A 21,471-nucleotide genomic window follows, 5' to 3' on the forward strand; every position below is an offset into this window, starting at 1 on the left:
GTGTTTTGGGTGCATGTATAGTAGTACTCGCTAATCAATAATGTACTCCGTACCGAGCTGCATCGTCCCAATCGTCAACACAGCACTTGGCTTGGGAGACTTGCCTTTTTCTCGTTCACTCACAACTGGCTTAACGACGGACATTTGGATAGATGATTAGTCATCGTCATCCCCAGCTTCGGAATAAATATATCCCGACCAGATTGTCCCACCACCACACAGCAAAATCGTCGGCCGCAACAACGAAATCTGACTTCAAAACTCCAGCCCGTGATTCGAGACAGACGCCGTCAAGATGGTCGCTTTTGATAAATGTGACACGCGACCGGCGCACATTGACGCCATTCTCAATGGGCTGGAGCGGTACAATCCCGAGACCACAACTGTGTTCCAGGACTATGTGGCCCAGCAGTGCGAGGACCGAACGTTTGACTGCTATGCCAATCTGGCATTGCTGAAGTTGTGAGTTTGGCCCTTGTTTGACGATTTCTTTGATTGCATTGCCTTATGATGAGGGACAAACTACCACGTTTCCTATTACCTGACCCGCCAAGTGCGGAATGAAGCATGACATTAGCTCTAGCTGAAGGCATCATTATTGCTTCTTTGCGATTCCATTACAGCACGGACCGGGAGGACTCAATGCTGATTGTGCCATAGATACCAGTTCAACCCGCACCTCCTCAACCCTGAAACCACCACCAACATCCTCGCCAAGGCACTAACCGTGTTCCCCTCGCCGGCATTCTCGCTCTCGCTCGCCCTCCTGCCGCCTTGGGTGCAACCCTACAGCGACAATGCCGCGGACATGGGCGCGAACGCGGACTTTGTCGAGTCCGTGCAGAAGCTGACGCGACTCAACTCGCTGCTCGAGTCGGCGCAGTACGCGCAGTTCTGGTCGGCGTTCAACTCGGACGATCTCTATGCGGACCTCGTCGCCGACGTCGCGGGCTTCGAGGAGCTGGTCCGCGTGCGCATTGCCGCGGAGGTCGGCAAGACGTTCCGCGAGATCAACGCGGACGTGCTGGCGCAGTGGCTCGATCTGACCAAGAGCCGTGATGCGCTTGAGAAGTTCGTCACGGATGTGTGTGGGTGGGAGGTCGACCGGGCCGCCGGCGTCGTGCGGGTGCCGCGGAATCCGGAGAATGAGGCGCGGACCGAAGTCAAGGGGGAGAAAGTGGGCGTGGAGATGTTTGGCCGTGTCGTGCGGAGGGGGTTCGAGCAGCCCGCATGATGGTCTGGACTATTATGGGCATGAGTAGAAAAGAGGGTTGGCGTAGGGCGTTTTGTTTTTGGTTTTGAGCTTTTATACCAACTCGGCATGTTCATAGATGTCTCGAGTTTAAAATCTACGCGATTCTTTCGAGCAGCAGATGTCATGTCGGTCCAGACAGTTCTGCTGCGGAAACCTTTTATTATTTCTCATTACACATGCTCGTTGGGGGGGGTATATCATTGCAAAATCAACTTCCATCTGCCTCCTTGCCTTCCTCTTTTTCTTTTCTTCTTTGAACGACATCCCAATTGTATACTCTGGCCGTAGCGACTTCCAGCGTCTGCGTCCCCGTAGACCGTCAGCATTCATCCAGGGAAGAGGGAGGACGAGATCCATACGGTGATCTGCTCCCGCAAAAACTCCAAATCCTCTTCGCACGCAGCCAGACTCTTCTCTGCCGCCGCGAGTTTCTCCGCCAGCATCGCCTCCGCCTCCTCAATGGGGTAAGCCAGCATCACATTGGCACCCAGCCAGAGATACACTTCGTTGGTGTCCTTGGGATCAACCGTGGCATGAGCGTACAGGGTATCATTCAACTCGAACGTCGTCTGTATTAGTTTCTTCTCCTGATCTGCATCATCATCATCATCATCATCATCATGATTATCCGCGCCAGAGTCAGCCGCCTCGCGCCGTGATCGCAAATATCGCACCATCTCTAGCGTGTTGCGAATATCCGGGATTTTCTGCCGCAGCCCCGCCCCACGCCGTTGCGTGTTGAGCTCCATGAATTGGTACTTTGAGATCAATTCCTGGAACGAGCGTAGCGTGGGCTCGACATCGGCGCGGCTCGAGACGTAGTCGGTGACATTTTCGACGAAGGGCGCTTTGGGGATGCCGCGGGGGTTGGTTCTGTGTTGCGAGTTAAGTGACTGCACTACGCTGGAATGTGATGTAGAGGTTGTTACCCCTCGGATTGCTTCAAGTCTGTCATAGTTGCTGTTTCTATGGACAGCAAGGCCAGGCCAGTGTTGATCTGTTGTGGTGGAGTGAAGGCGGAGAGAAATTCTTTTAGGCGTCTGATAGAATGAGGGACGGGGGGCCCATTGGCCGGAGCTCAACTCCAAAAGTCCCAATGACGTCTTCACCGACTCGCGAAAAGAACTGAAATTGACAGCTTTCAGAACCAGAACAACTTTCAACTCGCTGCAATGGACGCTCTCTCGAGAACGACGAGACAATGGTGCTGCTGAAATCCACACCCACGATCCTCGCCGCGCTGGAGCGCATCCCCTCGTCCACGCGCGAGGATCTTGGTCTACCAACGGTCTCCGTCGGCGCGCCCATTTCACACGATGATCTGATCGCGCTTGCACGGTACTACCGCAATACCGCGGAGGCCGACGGCGAGCGCAATCCCTACACACTCGACACGCTACTTCGGGGAACGAGCGTTTACGTTCCTCCGCCGCCGCCAAAGCCGGAACCGGTAGGCTCGCACGATCCGATATGGAGTTGTGTTTTCAAACTGACGGGATTAGACCCCAGAATATCTCGAACGCAAGAAATATCTCCAGTCTCTGCTGGATGAGCAGGCGTACAAACGGCTCCTCTCTCCGTCCTCCGCGCCGGAACAGCCAAACATCTTTAGCTCGCTGGAAGACATCGCTGAAGACTCCCCTGATCCAATCACCCCTTCGGTGGTCATTAATATTCTCCTCTCCGTGGTGCTCTGCGCGTTTGCGATTTTTTGGGCTCTGCGGCATTATCAAACCCCGTCATTTCTGCAGCTCTCTTCTCCACTTCCGTCAAAGGATCGACAACTGCCCGCGGTGGGCACGTCGGCGATCAACAATAAGGATCCGGTCTTTGTTTTGATATCCTTGTTTGTCGGGCTGTTGGTCGGCGTGGCGGAGGTTGTCGTATATGCGTCGTATCTTCGGAAGATGAGGACGGCCAAGGAGAAGGAGAGCAGATTCAAAGAGATCAAGCAGGTGATTCCCGAAGACCATACCGCGGACGACTCCAAGGATATCAAGGACGTCTCACACCGCGAGGAGATCTGGGGCAGAGGCATCAACGGCGGCGTCCGACGGAGAATCCGCGAGAGATGGAGAGACCAATGAATCCGATGAACCAATATGCATTACCTATCGCTTATATACTATGTGCCAATGCTATGTACAGTATGCTGATGCTCATCATCAAATCATCAAGTCGTTCATTGGGCAATTGATTTCGGTGAGTTTGCTAGCTGGGATTGGCGGACCCAAGATACGGAAGCTGACTTACTGAAGCGGACCAACATCCCAAGGCCGAGGTAAGGGAATACTAGGGGAGCGATCCCAGATGGACAGAATGCTGACACGGGATGTTGGCCGTGCCAGGTAATCGGCTGTGATTTGAGCCCCGTCCAACCGACTATGTCAGTTTAGCATAAGAGCTCCTAGCTAAGTGGCTGGGCTGACGGGGATTTGCAGGGTTCCTCCGAATGTGAAGTTCCTTGTGGACGACATCGAGTCGGAGTGGGCATATGAAAGCGACCCCTTTGACTTCATCCACGCGCGATTTCTGGCCGTCTCGATCAAGGATTTTGGAAGTTGATCAAGGAGTGCTATCGGTATGCTGACCGCTCTTCCGTTTTCTTTCTTGACTCTCTAACAACAAACAGATCAGTAAAGCCCGGCGGTTGGGTTGAATTCCAGGACTGGGACGGCTATCCCATGTCTCCAGACGGCAGTCTCAACGGCACCGCGCTCCAACAATACTACGACGAGGTTTACGGGGCGTTCGAGGAGGCTGGCTATGAGGTACGTCCCGGGCCCAAGTTGGAGCAGTGGTTCAAGGAGGCCGGGTACGTGAACATCCATGTGGAGAAGTTTGTCATTCCATACGGCGTCTGGCCAAAGGATCGCTATCTTGTCAGTTATCCCCTTTGCCCCCAGACGGTGAATCAATAACACTCCAGTACTGACCTCTTAGACAGAAGAAAGTTGGCGCCTGGAACCAGACCCAGGCCGAGGCGAACGGCTTCGAGGCGATAGCCCTGGCACCTCTGACGCGGTTCAAGCAGTGGAGAAAGGAGGAAGTCATTGTCCTTGCCAGTAAGGCCCGCGCTGACGGCCGGAACCGCGACATTCACATGATGAACGACTTGTGAGTGTCCCCGTAGCTATTATCCGGCATTGCTATACACTAGACAACTAACCACAAATATCATCCGCAGCTATGTTGTCTACCCCAGCGTCCCGAGAACTGACGGACAATACTATGTACTCCTGTCGTGCCTGGACAAGTTGCTCGTGTAGCCTCGGCGGCTCGGCCTCTTGCTCTCAAGGTCCGACCCGTCCACGTTAACAGCAATGGAGGAACCCCAAACTGTACTGCAAATCTCCGTGGCTCTGTGGTTCGAAGCATCTAATGAGAGTGTGAGAAGTCATCCATCTAAAATGATGTAGTCCTCGTCAGCACTCAGCAGTGCCGACCCGAGGCGCTGCCCGGAGCCCGGACCAATTGGGCTTCTATTGCGGACACGTGATTCCCATCAGTCACGTGAAAACACATTGTAGCGGCTCCGGAAGAACGTACTTCCGGAATGTCTTACATAATCAGGAGTACGGGGATGTATCGACGCGGCAGACCGAGCTGTTGAAGTGGCCGGCTACGAAGGAGTACAGCGCGACTGCAATTCGGAAGTCGAGGCCTGCTGAGTGTCATTATTGCTGTTGGCCATAGTGATTTTTCAGCTCTGAATCGGCAACCATCGCGCCAATGCGTCGGTGAACGGTTGCTGAACCATTCTTCGACAGCTTGATGGTGGATGCCTGGGCTTCTAAAATGACTCTAAGCAGTACATTAGTTATTCGTCCATTTCCTTTTCATTCCTGCAAGCCCTCTTTAGTATGCCCTCTTCCACATAACTGGAGTCAGAGGGTATAACCGTGACAGTCGACTCGAAGGAACGACCGATTCCGGTACTTCTTTTTTTTTTTTTTTTTTTTTTTTTTTTTTCCTTTCAATCCCTATGATAGGTTTTGTCCGTAGTCACTTCTAAAATCTTCTTCTAAAATCTTTCACACTGAATAAATAAGAATGCCCCTCCAGCCTTCTAATACGACCTTGCCAACATGATGGACACGCCAGCCCCGATTCAGAACAACGAAGAGTTCCTCCACAACGGTGATTCAAGTACTAGTACTTAGCTACTGAGTCAGTAGAAACCATGGCTTCCCTAGGGGTCTTCGTTCCAGATATGATGTTCTGCTCCTTTTTCAGTTTAAGCTTCATGTGCACTTCAACTAATCAAGACCTGCTTTATTTGTCTGGAGGGAGCTGCTGCTCAACTATTCCTCTGCTGGCCCTCTGCTCTCCCTCTATAGTGATGACTACCTAATCTTTGCCCAAAACGGCAAGGCTCGGTTCGTTTCAGGGCATGCGCGCGACAGCCGCGTCACCAGTATCGCGATAGCGAGAATATCGCAGTTCGAACTCTCACGTGACTATTTTAATACCGTTTTTGGTAGTAAATCAAGTTAAATGTATAATGACTTGCCGCTTCGGGGCCTCCAGTGCGGCCATCCATGGCGGCTAGGACATTGGCTCATTGTCATTTTCCAGCTATACAAGCACTCTGATTGGTGAATTTTCCTTCCGCTAACGCGATATTCTGAATTTCGGGCATCGTGATATCGATTAGTTATTGGGAAAGCTGAGAATTTGTATATGGGCGGATAATCCCGCCGGACCTTGATATTTTCACTATGGTTTTCTGATAGTCTCACTATGATCCTTAAGGCACCAAAACACCCTCAAAATTCGTTCAGATTTCACTGAAACCTGGTGATATCCGCGATAATGCTCCTTCAGTACCCTCACTATTGCAAAGGTAGACATTCCAAGTCAAGGTGGTGGCAGGATGCGACGGAAAAGTTCACCATTTTGGATTTGAGATTTCGCAAGTGATTGATTGAAAAGTACTCGTACCCTAGTACAGATAAAGAAACTACGCGTAAATTATCAGCCAAAGTTGCTCGTTCAAGCAAGATATCCTAGTGAAACTATCAAGAAAATCATAGTGAGAATATCAAGGCCAGGGATATCGTGACAACGAGGAGAAATTGTATAACGGGGTTTGACTGTACTTTGAAACTACGATATTGACACCACTATGTCCGTACAGGAGAGACTGATTTTCGCCTGTACTATTGTAACCCCCTCTGAGTATTCTACAGATGGTGTGTGATCACGTCGTATCTGATTTCGGATAAAGATATCGTTGGAGCCTTGAAATACGGACCCTCGATGGTTCGCTGCATGAATAGCCGATGACGTCTGGCATAGTAAGCCGACGCCTGTGGCCGAAAAATATGTGCAGCAGGCTAGTACTAGTAGCAGCATGAAAAGCAGAAGCAGGCCGGATTAAAGTCATTTCAATCATCGAGCAGTCCCACGGCATGAATACGTGTCGAGTCAAGCCAGACTCTGCGATTACAGGATACCCGCCACGGCATTACATGGACTTTTTTTTTTTTTCTCTGTTCGTAGGAAAGAACCCACGCCAATTCATACTATTGTTACAGCTCTGTCCGTCACAGATGGCCGACAAGTCTATTGCTCTGTACAGAGGACATCCATCTGCGAACGACACCTGAACAAAACCACAATGCCATTCAAACAACCCACAATCAAACCATCCTCCAGTCCATCTCCATCATCATTCAGTGGTGGCTCTCGGGCTTGCGGTTCTTAGCGTAGGGGTTGCGCGGGTCGTTCTTGAACTCCTCGGCTGAAGAACGGTTAGTATTGTTCACTTCGAAAGCGCGGGTTGTAACGCAAAGGCATCAAAGACGATGTCAATGCCTTTGCTGGAGCACATACAGTTCATCATGGCATTGGCGAACGAGTTGACGCCGTACAAGATAACAAGGCCTAAGTCCCCGCGTCAGTCCACTGCTCTTGTCCCAGGACCGAACAGAAGCGTCTCTCCGAGACGCTTCAGCCACTGATTGCCACTGGGAATCAATTGATGCAGAGAGCCATACCGGCCACGAAGAAGGGGGTCATCGGCTTGGCTGTAAAATAGCACCAGTCAGTAACCCTGTCTTATCCGTGCAATCGACGCAGGAAACGGCTTCACATACCAACAGGCGCCGGGAACTTCTTTCCGAGCAGAGACATTTTGGTTGGTGCTCTTTGATCGCGGTAGAGAACGTCTTCTCGCGGCGCTTCTGGAGTTTCGTGTGGTTGTTGGAACATTCAGGCGGAAGAGCGAGGTTGAATCGGAATTTGCGGATCACGTGACTCCACTTCGACTCTCCGATAATCCGATCTAGACAGATGCTGTCAAAAAGGTCGAATGATGTAAGGAACCGAACTTGAAGCGTGTTCAAAATGGCAGACTCCCTCGCATCATCTGTGGCATCGCTCCAGTCCTCGCTTCATCGCGTCTCGAACGCCATCGATATTCTCGATAACGGCGTCAACGATTTTCCACGAATATCCAAAGTCCTCCAAACAACAAGAGTAAACATTTCCCAAAACTTCCGGATGCAGTGACAGACACTGACAACAATTTAGCACTACGAGCTCCTTCCCGAACCCACGCTCCGCGAGGCACAACAGGCAATCCTCGACGAAATCACCCCCAGCGTCGCACATCTGCTCTCATTCGCAGCGAACCACATCGACCGGCTTGCACGCCGCGAGGAGACTCTACGCGCCAAATGTCAGCTCCAGGAAGGGCGCATGTCAGATGAGCGACGGCCGTCATCTAGAACAGCCGCGGGTCGATCTACTGCAACAACAAGTGCCGCGAGTCGCAGAGCAGGCGGGTCTTCAGAGGCCAGCGCCAGGGCGGCCGAGTTGAGAAGACTCGTCCAAAAGAAGGAGAGGCTCAAGTATGGCGTGGAGAGATTAGAGCTACAGGGTCGCCAGCGAGAGAGGGAGTTGAGGAAGAGCATGGCGGTGCCGCAGTGATGTCATTCTTCCACAGCCTATTTACAGTACTGCCCGGCTTTGCGCTTAGGTATAGCGCAACGGTTGTCATGACCGCCGATTGGAACGGCCGGGTCTGAGCTCTCCCCAACACGCTTTCGATTTTTGCGCGGCAGCAACCCTGCATGCACCGTGGAGGGCATGCCTTCTGGGCCTACGGGTGCTCGTCATCGACTTTTTTTCCTATCCGGCCAGCAGCATTACAAACGGCGTCCTCGCCGTTGCGAGCTGTCATGAATGGAGATATGAATCTATTGTACATAACCAGAGAGCAAACAGCGCCATGACCTGAAATAATGTACATCCGAATGAATCGTCCAGTGACCCCAATGCTCCATATGTATTTGTTGAATCCCTTTTTTTACAACCATAACCCTTGACTCTTTCCGAGATAACAGACGCCGTTCCGGACAGCGTATTGTTAAGATGCGTTCCCTTCAGCTAGTTTCTTGAACGCCTGTCGGATCTTCTTCTTGGTGGCCTTCTTCTTCCAGCTGGGGATCGTCTTCCCTTCCTTTCGTCTCTCAAGCGACTCAGACTGCTCGTTAAGCGCGGCGACAACGAATGGCTTCATCATGTCGCTCTTCTCTTCATCTTCGTCTTCCATCATGCGAGAGAGCTCGTCGCCGTGTTCCTCTCGATTCCGTCGACTGGCTGCTCTCTGTTCCAGACGTTCCTTCTTGCTCAGGCCCTCCTTCGGATGCCCGAGTCGCAGATTGCGAGGCACGCGGGTCTTGGCTCCCAGCGCCCAGACGGTCCCCCCACTGCGCCTTGCGTGCGTCGTGATAGGCCTGCCGACTGAACGACCGTGGGACAATCCATCGCTCGATCTTAGCTTCGGGAGTGCAGAGATCGAGAATCACGTGGCCACGGCGTTTCAGCGGAGGGTACAGGGTGCGCGGGAGCGCCAGTGGATGGAACGGTGTCCGGGAATTGTCACTGCTTTCGCTGCTCTCAGGCTTTGACTCGGACTCGGGCCACTCATTCAGATATTCGAAGCCCTTGAAGGCAGCATCGGTGGCCTCTTTCCCTTGGACAATGTTTTCCGTCTGCCGGAGATCGACACCTCTCTGGACGGCGATGTAGCTGAATGCCACATCCTCATGGTTGCGATCTTTGGCACCAATGATGCGTTGCAGATACTGCGGGCGGATATATCGCTGCTCGAAATGGCAATAATCGCTACGCCCCTTGGACTGGCCGGGGAAAGGATACATTGGACACCTCCCGTGATTCGTGCAAGGCGCGATGATCATCCCCTTTTCTTTCTTCACCGTGCTTTCATTGCTGGTATCAAGGAGATCCTGGTATTCGGTAGATCCAGGACTCGCGATCAAACGTTCCAGGATCAGTTCCCGAGCTCCTGCAATCGCTTCGAAACCTCTCTGTCGTCCCTTCTCTAGTAAAATAAGAACACCACCGTTGGGATCAAGCATGTTCCACAAGTTCTTGACATGATGCTTGCGCAGATAGTCTTCTTCAATCTCGAGGAGAGAATGTGCGGCTATGATGATATCGAACTGTTTTCTCTTGGGTGGCTCCCTGTCGTCATCCACAGTCGGGGAGTTGCGCACGTGGACGTAGTCGGGGAGTCGAGGCAAAAAAGTCGTATTCTCCAGTAAAACGCTTGCGCGCTCCTGAAGGTTCTCGGCACCAGCGAGGACCGTAGACTTGCCAAACGGAAGCGGAGAGTGTTCAGGGTAACCCGTCGCCTCACACTCTGCACGGATAATGTCTCTCCATGCCAAAACGCTGGCACCTGCTCCGCCCACGTCCAGAATCCGAGGGCCCCCTTCCTTGGAGAGGAGATTTCGTATCCATGAAGTCCCTAGACGCTTGCGTACTTCGACCAAGATACTGGTCACGGAGGCATAAATTCCAGGGTAGAGAACCGCCAGGAATGCATTGGACTCCATCTCACCCATAAAATGCTGAGATGCAGAGAGAGGGATGGGCAATTGCGGCACTTGCGCTCTAGGAGGAAGTGTTCTGGTGGAGTGCGGCAACTGCTCTCCTCCGAATACCTTGTGAGCAACTGACTTCAGGTGCCGCTTGGAGAATTGAGACAGGATAGCGGAAATCGGTAGATTGAACGTCTCACTGGGGATTTGGATTGTGCTGGGGCTGGTCGAAAATCTTCCCGCCAAGGTCAATGAATGAAACCGCGAGCGGCGTTGTCTTGCTTCTTCTTCTTCCTCTTCCATTTGCTTCTTTAGTTCGGACTCCGATATCACTTCCCCTCCCACCAACTTTGCAATCTCTTCCGCGCGCTCCTGATAGTCCACTTCATTCTCAGACCGCACATACCCTGGGCGATCCCCTTCTCCGTCTGGTTCCTCGCGCGAGATATGGTACTCGACCTCTTCATATCCGCCTTGCCCATCATCTCGCAGAAGCACGTTGGGCTCCGCCTCCTTCTCTTGCTCTGTTCGCTCCGGTTCTGCCGGCTTAATGACGATGTCACCGTAAAGACGCTCGTAAACTTTCACCTCGGCTTCATTCAGGTAGCCTTCCGGAACAGTTTCCCCAAAGACTTGGCGCACGTTCCGAACCTTGTTCTCCAGCGCCTCGTAGTTGCGATGACCAACTACTCCGCTAAACGTATCAACCAGGTTCCAGTTTTCAATGTCCAGAACGTGCTCGTATTCGGGAAGGAGGTAAAGTTCATCAAGGATCTCCGCCAATTCGTCTTCGTGTTGATGAAGCTTGTCAATCAGTGCATAGAGGTCTTCTCGCCGTTTCCCCAGGTCAGTGTCTCCCGCGGTGGAAGTCGATACAAACCTCCTTTTGACAGGCCATGGAGCAATTCTTGCTCCATCGACTCGATTCGCGCAAATTCCGCGCGTAGTGGCGAGAGAGAAACTTGAATCCGAAATCTCAGGGACAAGGCTCGATCGGGGTCGTCGGCGGCAGCGATAGTACGCAGCGCGACCGAAATATGACCGGCAAGGCCCGAGGGCCTTTGCTGTTTGAAAACCTGGTGGCATATTGATCCTCCCTGCCACTGGGAGCAGGCCAAATTTCGCGAGTTGCAGAGCTCACTTTTTTTTTTTCCCGGCGTCCTGGTTCCTGGCCAAAAGCTCTGACCTGCCAAGACTTCGAGCTTAATCAGATCTTATCGATAAGTCACGTGACATGGGCCACCGACTCTTGGCAGCTCTCGTGGGCCTTTTGTGACTACAGTTACCCTATAGGGTCTAGACTACCATAACCGAATCGTTATGTACATACGAGTACGAGTACCTAGTTACTATGTACTGAGGTAGCCTACCAGTCATGAAAATGTGCTGACCGATTATTATTCACTCAATAGAACTTTTTCTTCAAGCTAGTTAGTACATGCTCATTGGTTGATCAAATACAACTATGGAGTACGGATACGGGGTACATAGTACATACTCGTACTCCGTAAGTCCGTACATACGAGTACAGCACTCCGTAGTCCGTACACGTCTTGGAGAATCCGTTGGATTCCATGATCAGTTGGAGCCGGATACCACAATGACTTTCTTCTTCTGGTGGGGAAATCGCATACGATAGATATTTAGTGATCCATATCCGACCAAATACCCAATCCAGGCCTTCGGATTGAAGCGCTTCAGACGGTTCTACCTCTTCATCGCTTTCGGTTCCATCACGTAGACCTGCAACCGGACGCAGGTAGATGTGCGAAATTGGGTCGTTGTGGCTCCTGTCTTGGTCGCGTAAGGAACACTTCCCACGGCGTCCTCCAGCCGAGCGAGTATTCTGGCGTTCTATTCATGAGGTACATCGCTGCCTTGCTGATCCCACGCCATAGGATCTTCGGGGAAAGTCATGCTGTTTTGCATCGCATTCACCTTGATCAAGCCCCCCGAGCGCTCGGCTGCTCCTTTCTGGGATTGCGTGTGCGCTGATGAAGGCTCCAGCTTGATTCCCAAATCTTCCAAGAACTTTATGGCCTTCTTTCGTCGGAGGTATATCTCGGTATTACATTCCATAAGTAGCTTTTCCCTTTTCGAACACTTCTCGAGAGTTTGCAGATGCCCTTTGAGCGCCGAGATGATAGAGACAGCTTGTCGATCTTTCGGGTAAAGTGATCTGTTTATGTGTTGTGATCAGCCAAGAAGTGCAAGATACCTACCTACTTTCATGACCTTCGGAGAGTTCCGTGCGAGTACTGCAGTGACCATCCATAAAGAACCCTCTTTCCGTAGGCCTACGCGTACTATCTCGTTTTCCTCATTTTATAGACAAACAGGCATTCGTGATTCGGACGCAGAATCCTCACCCATTGTGCCGATAACAATCGCTTGTTTTGCAATGACTTATAGTATTTCGTAGGCTCCGCGTGGTTACATCATTCATCCTCTCCCATGACGATCTTTAAAGACGCCATGCATTTCATGACCTCATGTTCTAGTGCACTCAACTTGGCCATGGCTGCTATGAGACAGGGATCTTGGCTTTCGACGCGGATCTTTTCCTTGACCCTAACCTCTTCTCCGCGCCAGGTAAAGACTTCTCCCGATTCATCGTGAGGTTTATGGCGCGGTCCAAAAATTTTTTCTCGCAACGAAAGGCCCGTCAATGTTATGTCAGATCCGAACGCCATGGACGCCATAGATGCCGCATTGGCCGGTTCCAGGGTCCGAAGGTGTAAAACGAGGGCGGCATCGGCAATGGCCAAATGAAAGGAGACGTATGGAGGGATAGGTGGATCAAAAACCTAACCGTCCATTAGTGGCTGACATGTGAATATGGTCTCGACTGGCACGTACGTGATCATCGGCACTGCTATCCCACCAACTCGGAGCGTTCACATCGCCCTTAAGCGTCGATCGCGCTTCTGAGACATGGTCATAAAGCAAGTGCAGTTGCCCTGTTATGAAACTGGCATTGGATATGTCTCCGCCCCAAGTGCTGACATCGACGATATCGAGACTCTGCCGGAGCAGATCTCGCACTTTGGCAAGTTGGTCCAGGACCAGTTCTGGTGCGCCAGGAATATTGGAGAATGTGAGACGAGTACTGTTGGCGCCGCGAGGCGGCGTAAGAGAGGCTAGACGGAGATGAATATCCTAATCAGCGTTGGCATCGATATTCCTCAACGGACTTTCTGTTCATCAGCACAAACATACCCCTTTTACGATACGAGCCCCGACCCGAGTGACAAAGCCCTTAACGCTCTCTGATCGTTGCGACGAAAGCACCAAGGTCGAGCCAGGCTCTTTTGGTGCCAGGAGCTCTGCGCATTCCCGAAGTCCTTCCCTCAGGGACGTAAGTGACTCCTGAAGAGACGCTAACAGCCACTCGAGCTCTTTTGCCTACCCGTAGCTATTAATCCGGCATGTTCATCCAAAGTCACTATGCCTATGCGCCCTTCGGCCTCATAACTCACCAAAGAAACTTCTTCTTCTTGCTTCAATCTCTCTGCAGAAATCGGAGGATAAGCCCACGTCGCCATGCCGAGCGTTCCAGTTGATCCTTCCGGCTTCTTTTGAGATGTACTGAGCGCGCAAACCGTAAGTAATTGGCTCAGCCAAGCTTTGGAAAGTCCACCGGATTACGTGAATTAGACCTTTGAACTCGGACCCCGAAGGAAAGCTAGCAGACTGCAGGGAGCAATCAGGAAATCCTGCTTTGAGCATTGTTGACATGGTTGACGTTGATTTAGAGTTGATCCTGTGTTGCATGAGAGATAATCAGCCAATCATTGTCGAGGACTGATGTAGATTATTTCCAAATATGGGTTAGGGATGATGGGCCAGAGAAGCCAACTAGTCCGTAAAGAGAACATGACCAGCAGTGTACAGTTGAGCTCTACGTCATTGCTGTGTCGATGGACTGGAGACGGATTCATCACCATGACAGGCCTAGCGGTAGCGAAAAAAAATTCATAACTAGTGAATCGACACTGGAGCCTAGATGTCGCTGCCTTTTCAACATCCTTCATCACTCATCCAGTCCTTCAGGACCCTGGCCTTCAGTCTTGCAACGATTGACCTTTAAAGCTTCAAGAGTATCTCTAGACGCTGAGCACAATGGCTGTTGGGAGTATGATGAAAAGTTTGTTTGTAGTCGTGTCAATGACGCTGACCAATTTCTAGGGCCGATAATGGGCATCTTGGCCCTTTTTTTCACCGCAGGCGCCGTTCTGCTGATGTTTCTGACTTTGCTAGGAGGAGCGACTAACCATACTCCACTCGACAACATCTATTTCCTCCAAGTCAACACATCAAATATCCCTGGTGCGCCTGCGAGCTCTCGATGGACATTCTGGCAGCTGTGTGCGGTCCGAGACGGCCGGAGCAAGTGTGGATCGTCGCACCCGAACTTTCCGTTTGCTCCGCCGGACTCTCGAAACTTTGACACAGATGTCAACATTCCCGAGGAATTTATCAAGTACGATGATTTCTTCATTTGTACAACAATGAATTCGGCTAACCAGGTGGAATAGCACGAACCATTACTGGCTGATGTCCCGCTTTATGTTCCCGTTCATGATCATCGGGCTCTTTCTTGCCGTATTGTCGCTCTTACTGGGACTTGTGGCTCCCTGCACGCGGATTGGGAGTTACATGTCGAGTCTGCTGGCCTGGCTTGCCTGGGTATTTCAGGTCATCACATCCTCTCTCATGACGTGAGTCCTTTCAACTCTAAACTTCCCATTGAAAATCTTGCTGACATTCGTTATAGCGCCTGCTTCGTCAAGGGACGTAATAATTTCAATCGGAATGGTCAAAACGCGCATCTCGGCAAGAAGGCCTTTGCATTCATGTGGACAGCAGTCTTCTGCCTGACACTGGCCACCATGTTCTACTGCTTGGGCGGAGCTCTTGGCCGCCGCGATGAAGGATACATCGGTCGAGAAGAAAGGCGCGGCTTCTTTGCTCCTCGACGCTCGAGCTCGGGCGCGTCCATGTCGCAGCGCACTTTCCGTGGTCCTCGCAAAGAGTACGCATAAGGACCCTTCACTAAGGTCCAGTAATGGTCGTCATGTTGATGCTTTGCGGCACGAACTACAAGAAGATGAATCACTAAACTGAAAGCCACTGAGAAGTAAGGTCCTATGGCAATCAATCCTAAACTTTTGAGCAATGGATCGCACTCTCATCCCTTTCTCTGTACCAAAAAAGTCGTAGATATATACAAACCATTGTCCTGCCATCTCGTACTTCGTACCAAAACTACGTCAACTATAGGTTTAGACCCCATGGCTAGAAACCGCCGCGGTGTCAGGTGGCTACCCTGCTGGCAGGTCCGGCTCCTAATGTCCGACAGGTGACACGCCTGTAGAAGAGATGGCGGTCAGTAATCAAGTTTCACACAGTTGAAGGTGACCAGCTGGGAATGGAAGGCGAGACGTACCACACACTGTGGCCGTAATTAGATGGGACCAATCGTTGCATGATCGTATGCACTCTGCATAGGGTCTTGGAAAAAGCCCCTCGAGCAGCAACTCCCTGATAGATGGTCTATCATCTGGAATCCACTTCAATGCTCGCCGAAGAAACTGCAGGAACCCTTCCTTGTCTTCACCCTAAACGAAGGGTAATTTCCTGGATCGGCGCGAGAAAGCTTGCGACTGAGTTTTTTTACCCAAGTGATTTGTTTCCACAGAATTGATTCGGTCGTAAACATCGATGTCGCCATTCTTCATTTGAACTGACTGTTTTCATGGATCAGTCTCTTTATTTTCCTTTGCAACTTTCAGAAGTAGGCTTCGTTCCAGCGTACCTCTCAGATCACGACAAAGCCAGACCGTGGATGTGACGCTGTATCCGAGCTTTGCAAGGACCTGGTATTGGTTGTTCAACACCTCACCCAGGTGGACGGGATCAGCATCATAGGTAGGTAGGTAATATCTCCTCTTCGATTTCTCCGAGTCCACAATCAAGTCAAACCCGGAGCTTCGGAGCGAACGTAGGGCATGAACACCCCGGCGGAAGACAACATTTTCTCTGGGACTTTGTGTTTGTTCTGGGTTGCGATCGAGAGCTCGGTGAGACACCGAGGCAGCGTTCCAGGGTCAGGGACGGAGAGAAATACAGATAGCCACTGCATCGAAGAATATATTTGGCGTGTCGTCAGAGTCGAGACATATTCAATTTCAGAATCTCAGATGCACTGGTTGTGAAAAGAAAAATTGATGGCCACGGAGCTTTGTATGAATCGAGCTGAAAATTCTATCATCGCCGGACTGGGCTCAGATGGAGAATGATTCAGACAAGAAAAGTCGTGGGCTGTTGGAGAGAACTTCTTCGAGTCAAGTGCAAGGGACATATCTACCCAGAGGTACTCTGTAAGTTCTAACGTCTCGGTGTCGGGATGACTAGTACTACTTGTAGTATCTCCTCTAATGCATCATCAAGGAAGTCTTGCGGATTGCTCATAGTATCTTCGAAACGGTCAATTAGTCCGTTGTTCGAAGTCTTGCCGAAGTCTGATTCATCTACAGTAGGATGATGATCTGGCTCTGCTCTCACTCTGGAGAGAAGTTAGGGTTGGGAACATGATGGACGAAGACTGTTGAGTACGCTAAGCCGTATTTGATTAAGCGCATATTCCTAAATAAGGGTTCGTTACGTACTCGTACATACTATATCAGGAATGGCGCGGTACGCGTTGACTGAACTTAATTTTTTGCTTTCAGATTGTCGCGTTCAGCACAAGCGGGAGTCGGCTCTCATGGGTGGATGCAGCTCTAATGTCGTGGAAACAGTTGCCGATCCCCTTTCTGGGAATGATGGGACTCAACTCCTCGCAGGGAGAAAGGGATTATGAGCCGACCGGGAGGGACACCGTTGCAAACCCTCGGGCCACCGAGACCCCAGTCAGCACCAAGCGGAAACGAGATGCACCGTCGCCAGGGGAAAGCCCGATATTCGAGCAACCGGCGAAGCGCAAGCCGCCCCCCAAGATTGTAAAGTATCAGCGTTCGTCGAATTCAACGCCAACTCCGCAGCCCGATGGACAGCCTCCCAGCGAGGGCAGCGGTGGCAGCAGCAGTGTACCCGCTAGCGACGCCGCCATGTCTTCAGAAGCGTCCAGTTCACAGCAGACCACCGCCAAGCGGCGGGGCCGTTCCGGAGCGAAGAAGAAAGAGGAGACTGCGCATTTTCAGCCTGGGCATGTATCGCGCACAAACGCAAAGCACACGGGATTTTTCAGTCCGGATGAAGTTCGAACACTAGAGCAATTCAAGGTCGACTTTTGCAATGAGAACAACATCACACCGGAGCTATTCGATCGGTTGGTTCAGGACTCGCGGAAGAATCGAGATGGCAGGCTGTCTCTGGAGGGAATCTCTCGCACAGCCTTTTGGCAGAGCGTCTACAATCTTCTTCCACAGCGGGATCGCCGCTCGGTATACCGTTTCATGCGTCGGCACTTCCAGGCATCCTCGCAGAAGCCTCACCAGTGGACAAAGGAACAGGACGACGAGCTCGAGCAGATGCATGCGCAGTATGGACCAAAGTGGGCCAAGATTGCGAGGGAACTGGGGCGCACGCAGGACGATGTGGTACAACGATGGAAGAATCATGTCGAGCACCGCCGGACTCTGAAGTGGGGACCATGGTCCGACGAGGAGATTGAGGCTCTACAGAATGCGTTGAGACATTCGTGGACTGCACTGCATGACTCTGGCGTGGACGTTGGGAAAGATATCTACGAGATGGACGAATCCCTTATCAGTTGGGGAGTTGTGAGCAATATGATGAACAACACGCGATCGAGACAACAATGTGCGGACCGATGGCGTAAAATCAAACGCGCGGTCTTGGAAGAGCGGCGGGCGGGCAACCCAGACGCAGTGTACCGTCCAGGAGCCCGAAAGCCAAGAAGGAAACGAGAGGACGATTCTGATCAGCCATCCAAGAGGCGTTCAAACTCGTCGCGCACTATGAAGAGCAAGGAACGTGTCTCGAGCGAGGATCTAGAATCTGATAATTCTGATCGCGATGAATCTGAGCGACCCGCTGTGGTCAAGGAGGAGGGAAATGTCCCCAGTTCTTCTTCTGTCGATCGCGAGATGAGGGCCGGAGAACCAAGTTCCGATTTGGGTCAAGGTGACCAGGAACATCCTACTGGTCCGAACCACTCGGAAGCCCATGCTGAGTCAAGCGAGAGAGAAACGAAGGGACAACCCGAAGAAGTCGTAGAAGAATCCAACTACGGAGCGCGACAGCCATCGAATCCCAAGTCTGGGTCCCAGAAGGGTTCAATGGGAACCGAGCGGGAATCGACCAAAATTGTCCAGCAGTCTAACACCACATCGCTGAAGGGGAACGGAGAACATCAGGGAGAACCGTCGGAGAAGGCCAGCGTTGGTTCCGATTCGACTCCCGGATCCGGTTCGAAATCTGGGCCGGACTTGAGCACGAATGCGCCTTTGGTCTCGGGTAGAGGCTCGACTTCATCATCAGGTTCCGAGTCTGAGTCTGAGTCGGACTCAGGATCAGACTCCGACTCAGACACTGATTCAGACACGAGCTCTGACTCCGATTCCGATACCTCCGACTCGGATTCTGATTCATCATCAGACTCGGACTCAACCTCTGATTCGGAGTCCAGCGATCCTGACTCTGATTCCTCTTCAGCTTCGAATTCGATTTCTAAAACCGACCCCAAAACTAAAACCAAATCCGAGTCTGATTCCACTTCCGATTCCGACTCTGACTCGGACTCGGACTCAGTCTCGACCACAAGTGGTGACAACGGTAAAAAGAGCTAGCCAGCAAGTGCCTCCTCAAGTGATCGCATAGCGGCAGACATTGAGACGTCATCCACCTGTATACATACACACTCATGTACATCAGCACTGTATCCCGCACTCATAAGACAAGCAAGCACTCACAAAACCTCTACTGCGATGGTCCTGGAGAAGCAAGGTTAGTTGCATGGCCGCATTTTTCAAGCCTTACTCTTCACAGTACTGTCTGCTCTCGGGTTAATCATACTGCAACTACCTATGAACTGGGGATAGACTATATGCATGTCTGGTGTAAAAAGTTAACTACTTAATAACCCTTGTCATAATCATGGAAATAATCTGCTCACGGAGATCAGTTTCCCGGTCACTGCTTTCGATCCGTAGACAAGGTTGAGAATCGACGGAGGGGAAGGCAAGCAAACTACATGAGCTTCACTCGTGACTTCATTCATTTCCTGCCATCCATCATCCATACAGCCGTCTAGCTACTGCTTAGAGACGGATAGAAAAAAAAAAATAATGTACCAATAATCTATGACCTAAATATATGCAACCCATGCATCCTCTCTATCATAAACATGCAAAGAAAAATCTTTTCTTTTTATAATCTATTCACGATGTTGAACCCACTCCTTATAGTTATGAACTTCCTTGAGGCGGATCAACCGTGACCCGCACACCGCTCTTCCCACCGACCTCTCGCGCCGTGATCTGCATACCGAGATCGGCACCGATGTTGGCGACCAGCTCGACCTTGCCACCGGCGGGGACGTTCTTCAGTGCGATCTCCGCGATGGCGTCGCCAGCCTTCCAGACGATTTCCCGGATCTCTTCCTCTTCCTCTTCGTCCTCATCCAAGTCAGAGAGATCATCCTCGTCGTTGTCGTCGTCACCAGTCTTTTCTTCTTCTGAGCTTTCCAGCTTGGGCTTCGGCTCGGGCTTGGTGACTTTAATTTCGCGGGTGCCTTCTGCGATGCGGACCAGGACGTCGCCGCCTTGCTCCGGAACGGGGTACTGCGCGATGCGGCGCGCCGGAAGGGCCGTGTCCTCGCGGACAAGTGGCTGGAAGACGGCGGACGAGTCGGAGTCGGACGCGGACACCAGCTGCATGCCGATGGCGCGGTTTAGGTGAGGCGTGGCAGTTACGGCAGGGTGGATAGACCGCTCAATGTCTTCCCGGTCGTACTCCTGGATGAGTGACGCTTGCAAGGCGGCGCCACGGGCGGCCAGGTCCGAAGGGTTGATTGCCGTCGACGATGTGGACGGTGCCAGGACAGTTGTCTTCTCCGGGAAGAGATTCTGCACGAGTCGTGCGATTTTGGGCGTGTGGGAGGTACCGCCCGATAGAATGACCTCGTCCACGTCCAGCACATCCAGCTCGGCTTTTCGCAGAGCCTGCTGGATGAGCTCGACGAACTGGCCAAATACACGGTTACCCAAGATTTCGTATCGTGTTCGGTTGATGGTCGAGCTGAAGTCGATTCCGCTGGCAAGGCTCTCAACGCTCAGTGTGGCGTTCGTGCTCAGGCTGAGCGCCTTCTTCGCCGCTTCGGCTTCCTGCTTCAGTTTCGCCAGCCCACGCGTCTCGTTTCGCGGATCGATCTGGTGCTTCTTGTTGAATTCCTTGGCGAAGTGGTCGATGAGAATTTGGTCGAGATTGGCGCCACCGAGCTCGTAGTCGTGCACGGTTGCCAGGATCGTGTACATGCCTCCGCGCGACGCAACCACCGCAACATCGGACCTGATGCCGCCCAGATCGGCGACCACCACCACCTTGTCCTTGATGACTGCCTCTGCCCGAGCATCGTAGGCGAGAAGGGCAGCGACGGGCTCGTGAATCAGCTGCAGCACTTCGATCTCGGCCGCTTTAGCCGCGGCGACTAGCGCCTCGCGCTGCGCATCGGAGAAGTCTGTCGGAACCGTCATGACGGCGGCGTTAACGGTCTTCCCGAGGAACTCGGAGGCAGAGGTCTTCAGCCGACGCAGATGTCGCGTGACAATTTCGGACACAGCGACAGTGTTGGGATTCTCATCGGTGGTGTCCCGGATCGAGAATGCCACCGTCGAATCGTGCTGCTGGGGGTGCGCAGACTGATGGCTGTGGGTGGGATCAATTGACTTGAACCTATAAAGATCAGTCTTTCATTTTCATCACCGAGATAATGATCATATCAGCTTACTCCTTGGCCAAGTAGTCGCGGAAATAGGCCACCGTATTCTTCGCATTGCGGATTAATTGCTGCTTTGCCTGTGTGCCATGGAATTCCTCTCCATCAACGTACGAGAGAATTGACGGGATATGGCGGTCTGTAAGCTGTCAAATTTCTCGAACTCGCACTGCATGGCCTGTTCTATCCACCTACCGCCCTCTTCGTTGGCAATGACTTCGGGCTTCCCGTCAACGCCGATGTGGGCAATCGAGCTGTTGGAATTGCCAAAAGAGATACCAATGGCAACCCGCTCTGGGGACCCGCTTGCGTCTTCACTCATTTTGCCGGGTATCCCACAGAACGAGATCGAGAATACTGAACGGAACGAAAAGGCGTGCTGCTGTGCTGTTTATCAA

At 51.9% G+C, this 21,471-nt stretch overlaps 9 protein-coding genes across 9 annotated transcripts; 4 read left to right on the forward strand and 5 right to left on the reverse strand.

Moving 5' to 3' along the window:
- Positions 1-295: 295 nt before the first annotated feature.
- Positions 296-1,234, forward strand: VTN31DRAFT_3914 (uncharacterized protein; the record flags this gene model as incomplete). The annotated part of the gene is made up of 2 exons (XM_069404244.1): positions 296-462; positions 661-1,234. 2 exons carry the CDS (start codon positions 296-298, stop codon positions 1,232-1,234), a joined length of 741 nt encoding a protein of 246 aa, XP_069261237.1.
- A 229-nt stretch (positions 1,235-1,463) lies between these two features.
- On the reverse strand, positions 1,464-2,210 carry VTN31DRAFT_3915 (uncharacterized protein; the record flags this gene model as incomplete). Its single annotated transcript, XM_069404245.1, has 3 exons — positions 1,464-1,556; positions 1,615-2,128; positions 2,185-2,210. 3 exons carry the CDS (start codon positions 2,208-2,210, stop codon positions 1,464-1,466), a joined length of 633 nt encoding a protein of 210 aa, XP_069261238.1.
- A 4,723-nt stretch (positions 2,211-6,933) lies between these two features.
- On the reverse strand, positions 6,934-7,393 carry VTN31DRAFT_3916 (uncharacterized protein; the record flags this gene model as incomplete). The annotated part of the gene is made up of 4 exons (XM_069404246.1): positions 6,934-7,001; positions 7,094-7,144; positions 7,258-7,287; positions 7,357-7,393. The coding sequence occupies 4 exons, from the start codon at positions 7,391-7,393 to the stop codon at positions 6,934-6,936; spliced, it is 186 nt and encodes a 61-aa protein (XP_069261239.1).
- A 213-nt stretch (positions 7,394-7,606) lies between these two features.
- Positions 7,607-8,191, forward strand: VTN31DRAFT_3917 (uncharacterized protein; the record flags this gene model as incomplete). The annotated part of the gene is made up of 2 exons (XM_069404247.1): positions 7,607-7,738; positions 7,793-8,191. The coding sequence occupies 2 exons, from the start codon at positions 7,607-7,609 to the stop codon at positions 8,189-8,191; spliced, it is 531 nt and encodes a 176-aa protein (XP_069261240.1).
- A 608-nt stretch (positions 8,192-8,799) lies between these two features.
- Positions 8,800-11,196, reverse strand: VTN31DRAFT_3918 (uncharacterized protein; the record flags this gene model as incomplete). The annotated part of the gene is made up of 1 exon (XM_069404248.1): positions 8,800-11,196. The coding sequence occupies one exon, from the start codon at positions 11,194-11,196 to the stop codon at positions 8,800-8,802; it is 2,397 nt and encodes a 798-aa protein (XP_069261241.1).
- A 1,352-nt stretch (positions 11,197-12,548) lies between these two features.
- On the reverse strand, positions 12,549-13,655 carry VTN31DRAFT_3919 (uncharacterized protein; the record flags this gene model as incomplete). Its single annotated transcript, XM_069404249.1, has 4 exons — positions 12,549-12,917; positions 12,970-13,269; positions 13,330-13,515; positions 13,590-13,655. 4 exons carry the CDS (start codon positions 13,653-13,655, stop codon positions 12,549-12,551), a joined length of 921 nt encoding a protein of 306 aa, XP_069261242.1.
- A 577-nt stretch (positions 13,656-14,232) lies between these two features.
- Positions 14,233-15,155, forward strand: VTN31DRAFT_3920 (uncharacterized protein; the record flags this gene model as incomplete). Its single annotated transcript, XM_069404251.1, has 4 exons — positions 14,233-14,245; positions 14,299-14,593; positions 14,649-14,831; positions 14,888-15,155. 4 exons carry the CDS (start codon positions 14,233-14,235, stop codon positions 15,153-15,155), a joined length of 759 nt encoding a protein of 252 aa, XP_069261243.1.
- A 1,743-nt stretch (positions 15,156-16,898) lies between these two features.
- VTN31DRAFT_3921 (uncharacterized protein) lies at positions 16,899-18,926 on the forward strand (the record flags this gene model as incomplete). Its single annotated transcript, XM_069404252.1, has 1 exon — positions 16,899-18,926. The coding sequence occupies one exon, from the start codon at positions 16,899-16,901 to the stop codon at positions 18,924-18,926; it is 2,028 nt and encodes a 675-aa protein (XP_069261244.1).
- A 618-nt stretch (positions 18,927-19,544) lies between these two features.
- Positions 19,545-21,395, reverse strand: VTN31DRAFT_3922 (uncharacterized protein; the record flags this gene model as incomplete). The annotated part of the gene is made up of 3 exons (XM_069404253.1): positions 19,545-21,030; positions 21,086-21,212; positions 21,269-21,395. 3 exons carry the CDS (start codon positions 21,393-21,395, stop codon positions 19,545-19,547), a joined length of 1,740 nt encoding a protein of 579 aa, XP_069261245.1.
- Positions 21,396-21,471: the final 76 nt, after the last annotated feature.

Source organism: Thermomyces dupontii, assembly GCF_041956625.1.
Source record: "Thermomyces dupontii strain NRRL 2155 unplaced genomic scaffold VTN31scaffold_3, whole genome shotgun sequence".
NCBI lineage: Eukaryota > Fungi > Ascomycota > Eurotiomycetes > Eurotiales > Trichocomaceae > Thermomyces > Thermomyces dupontii.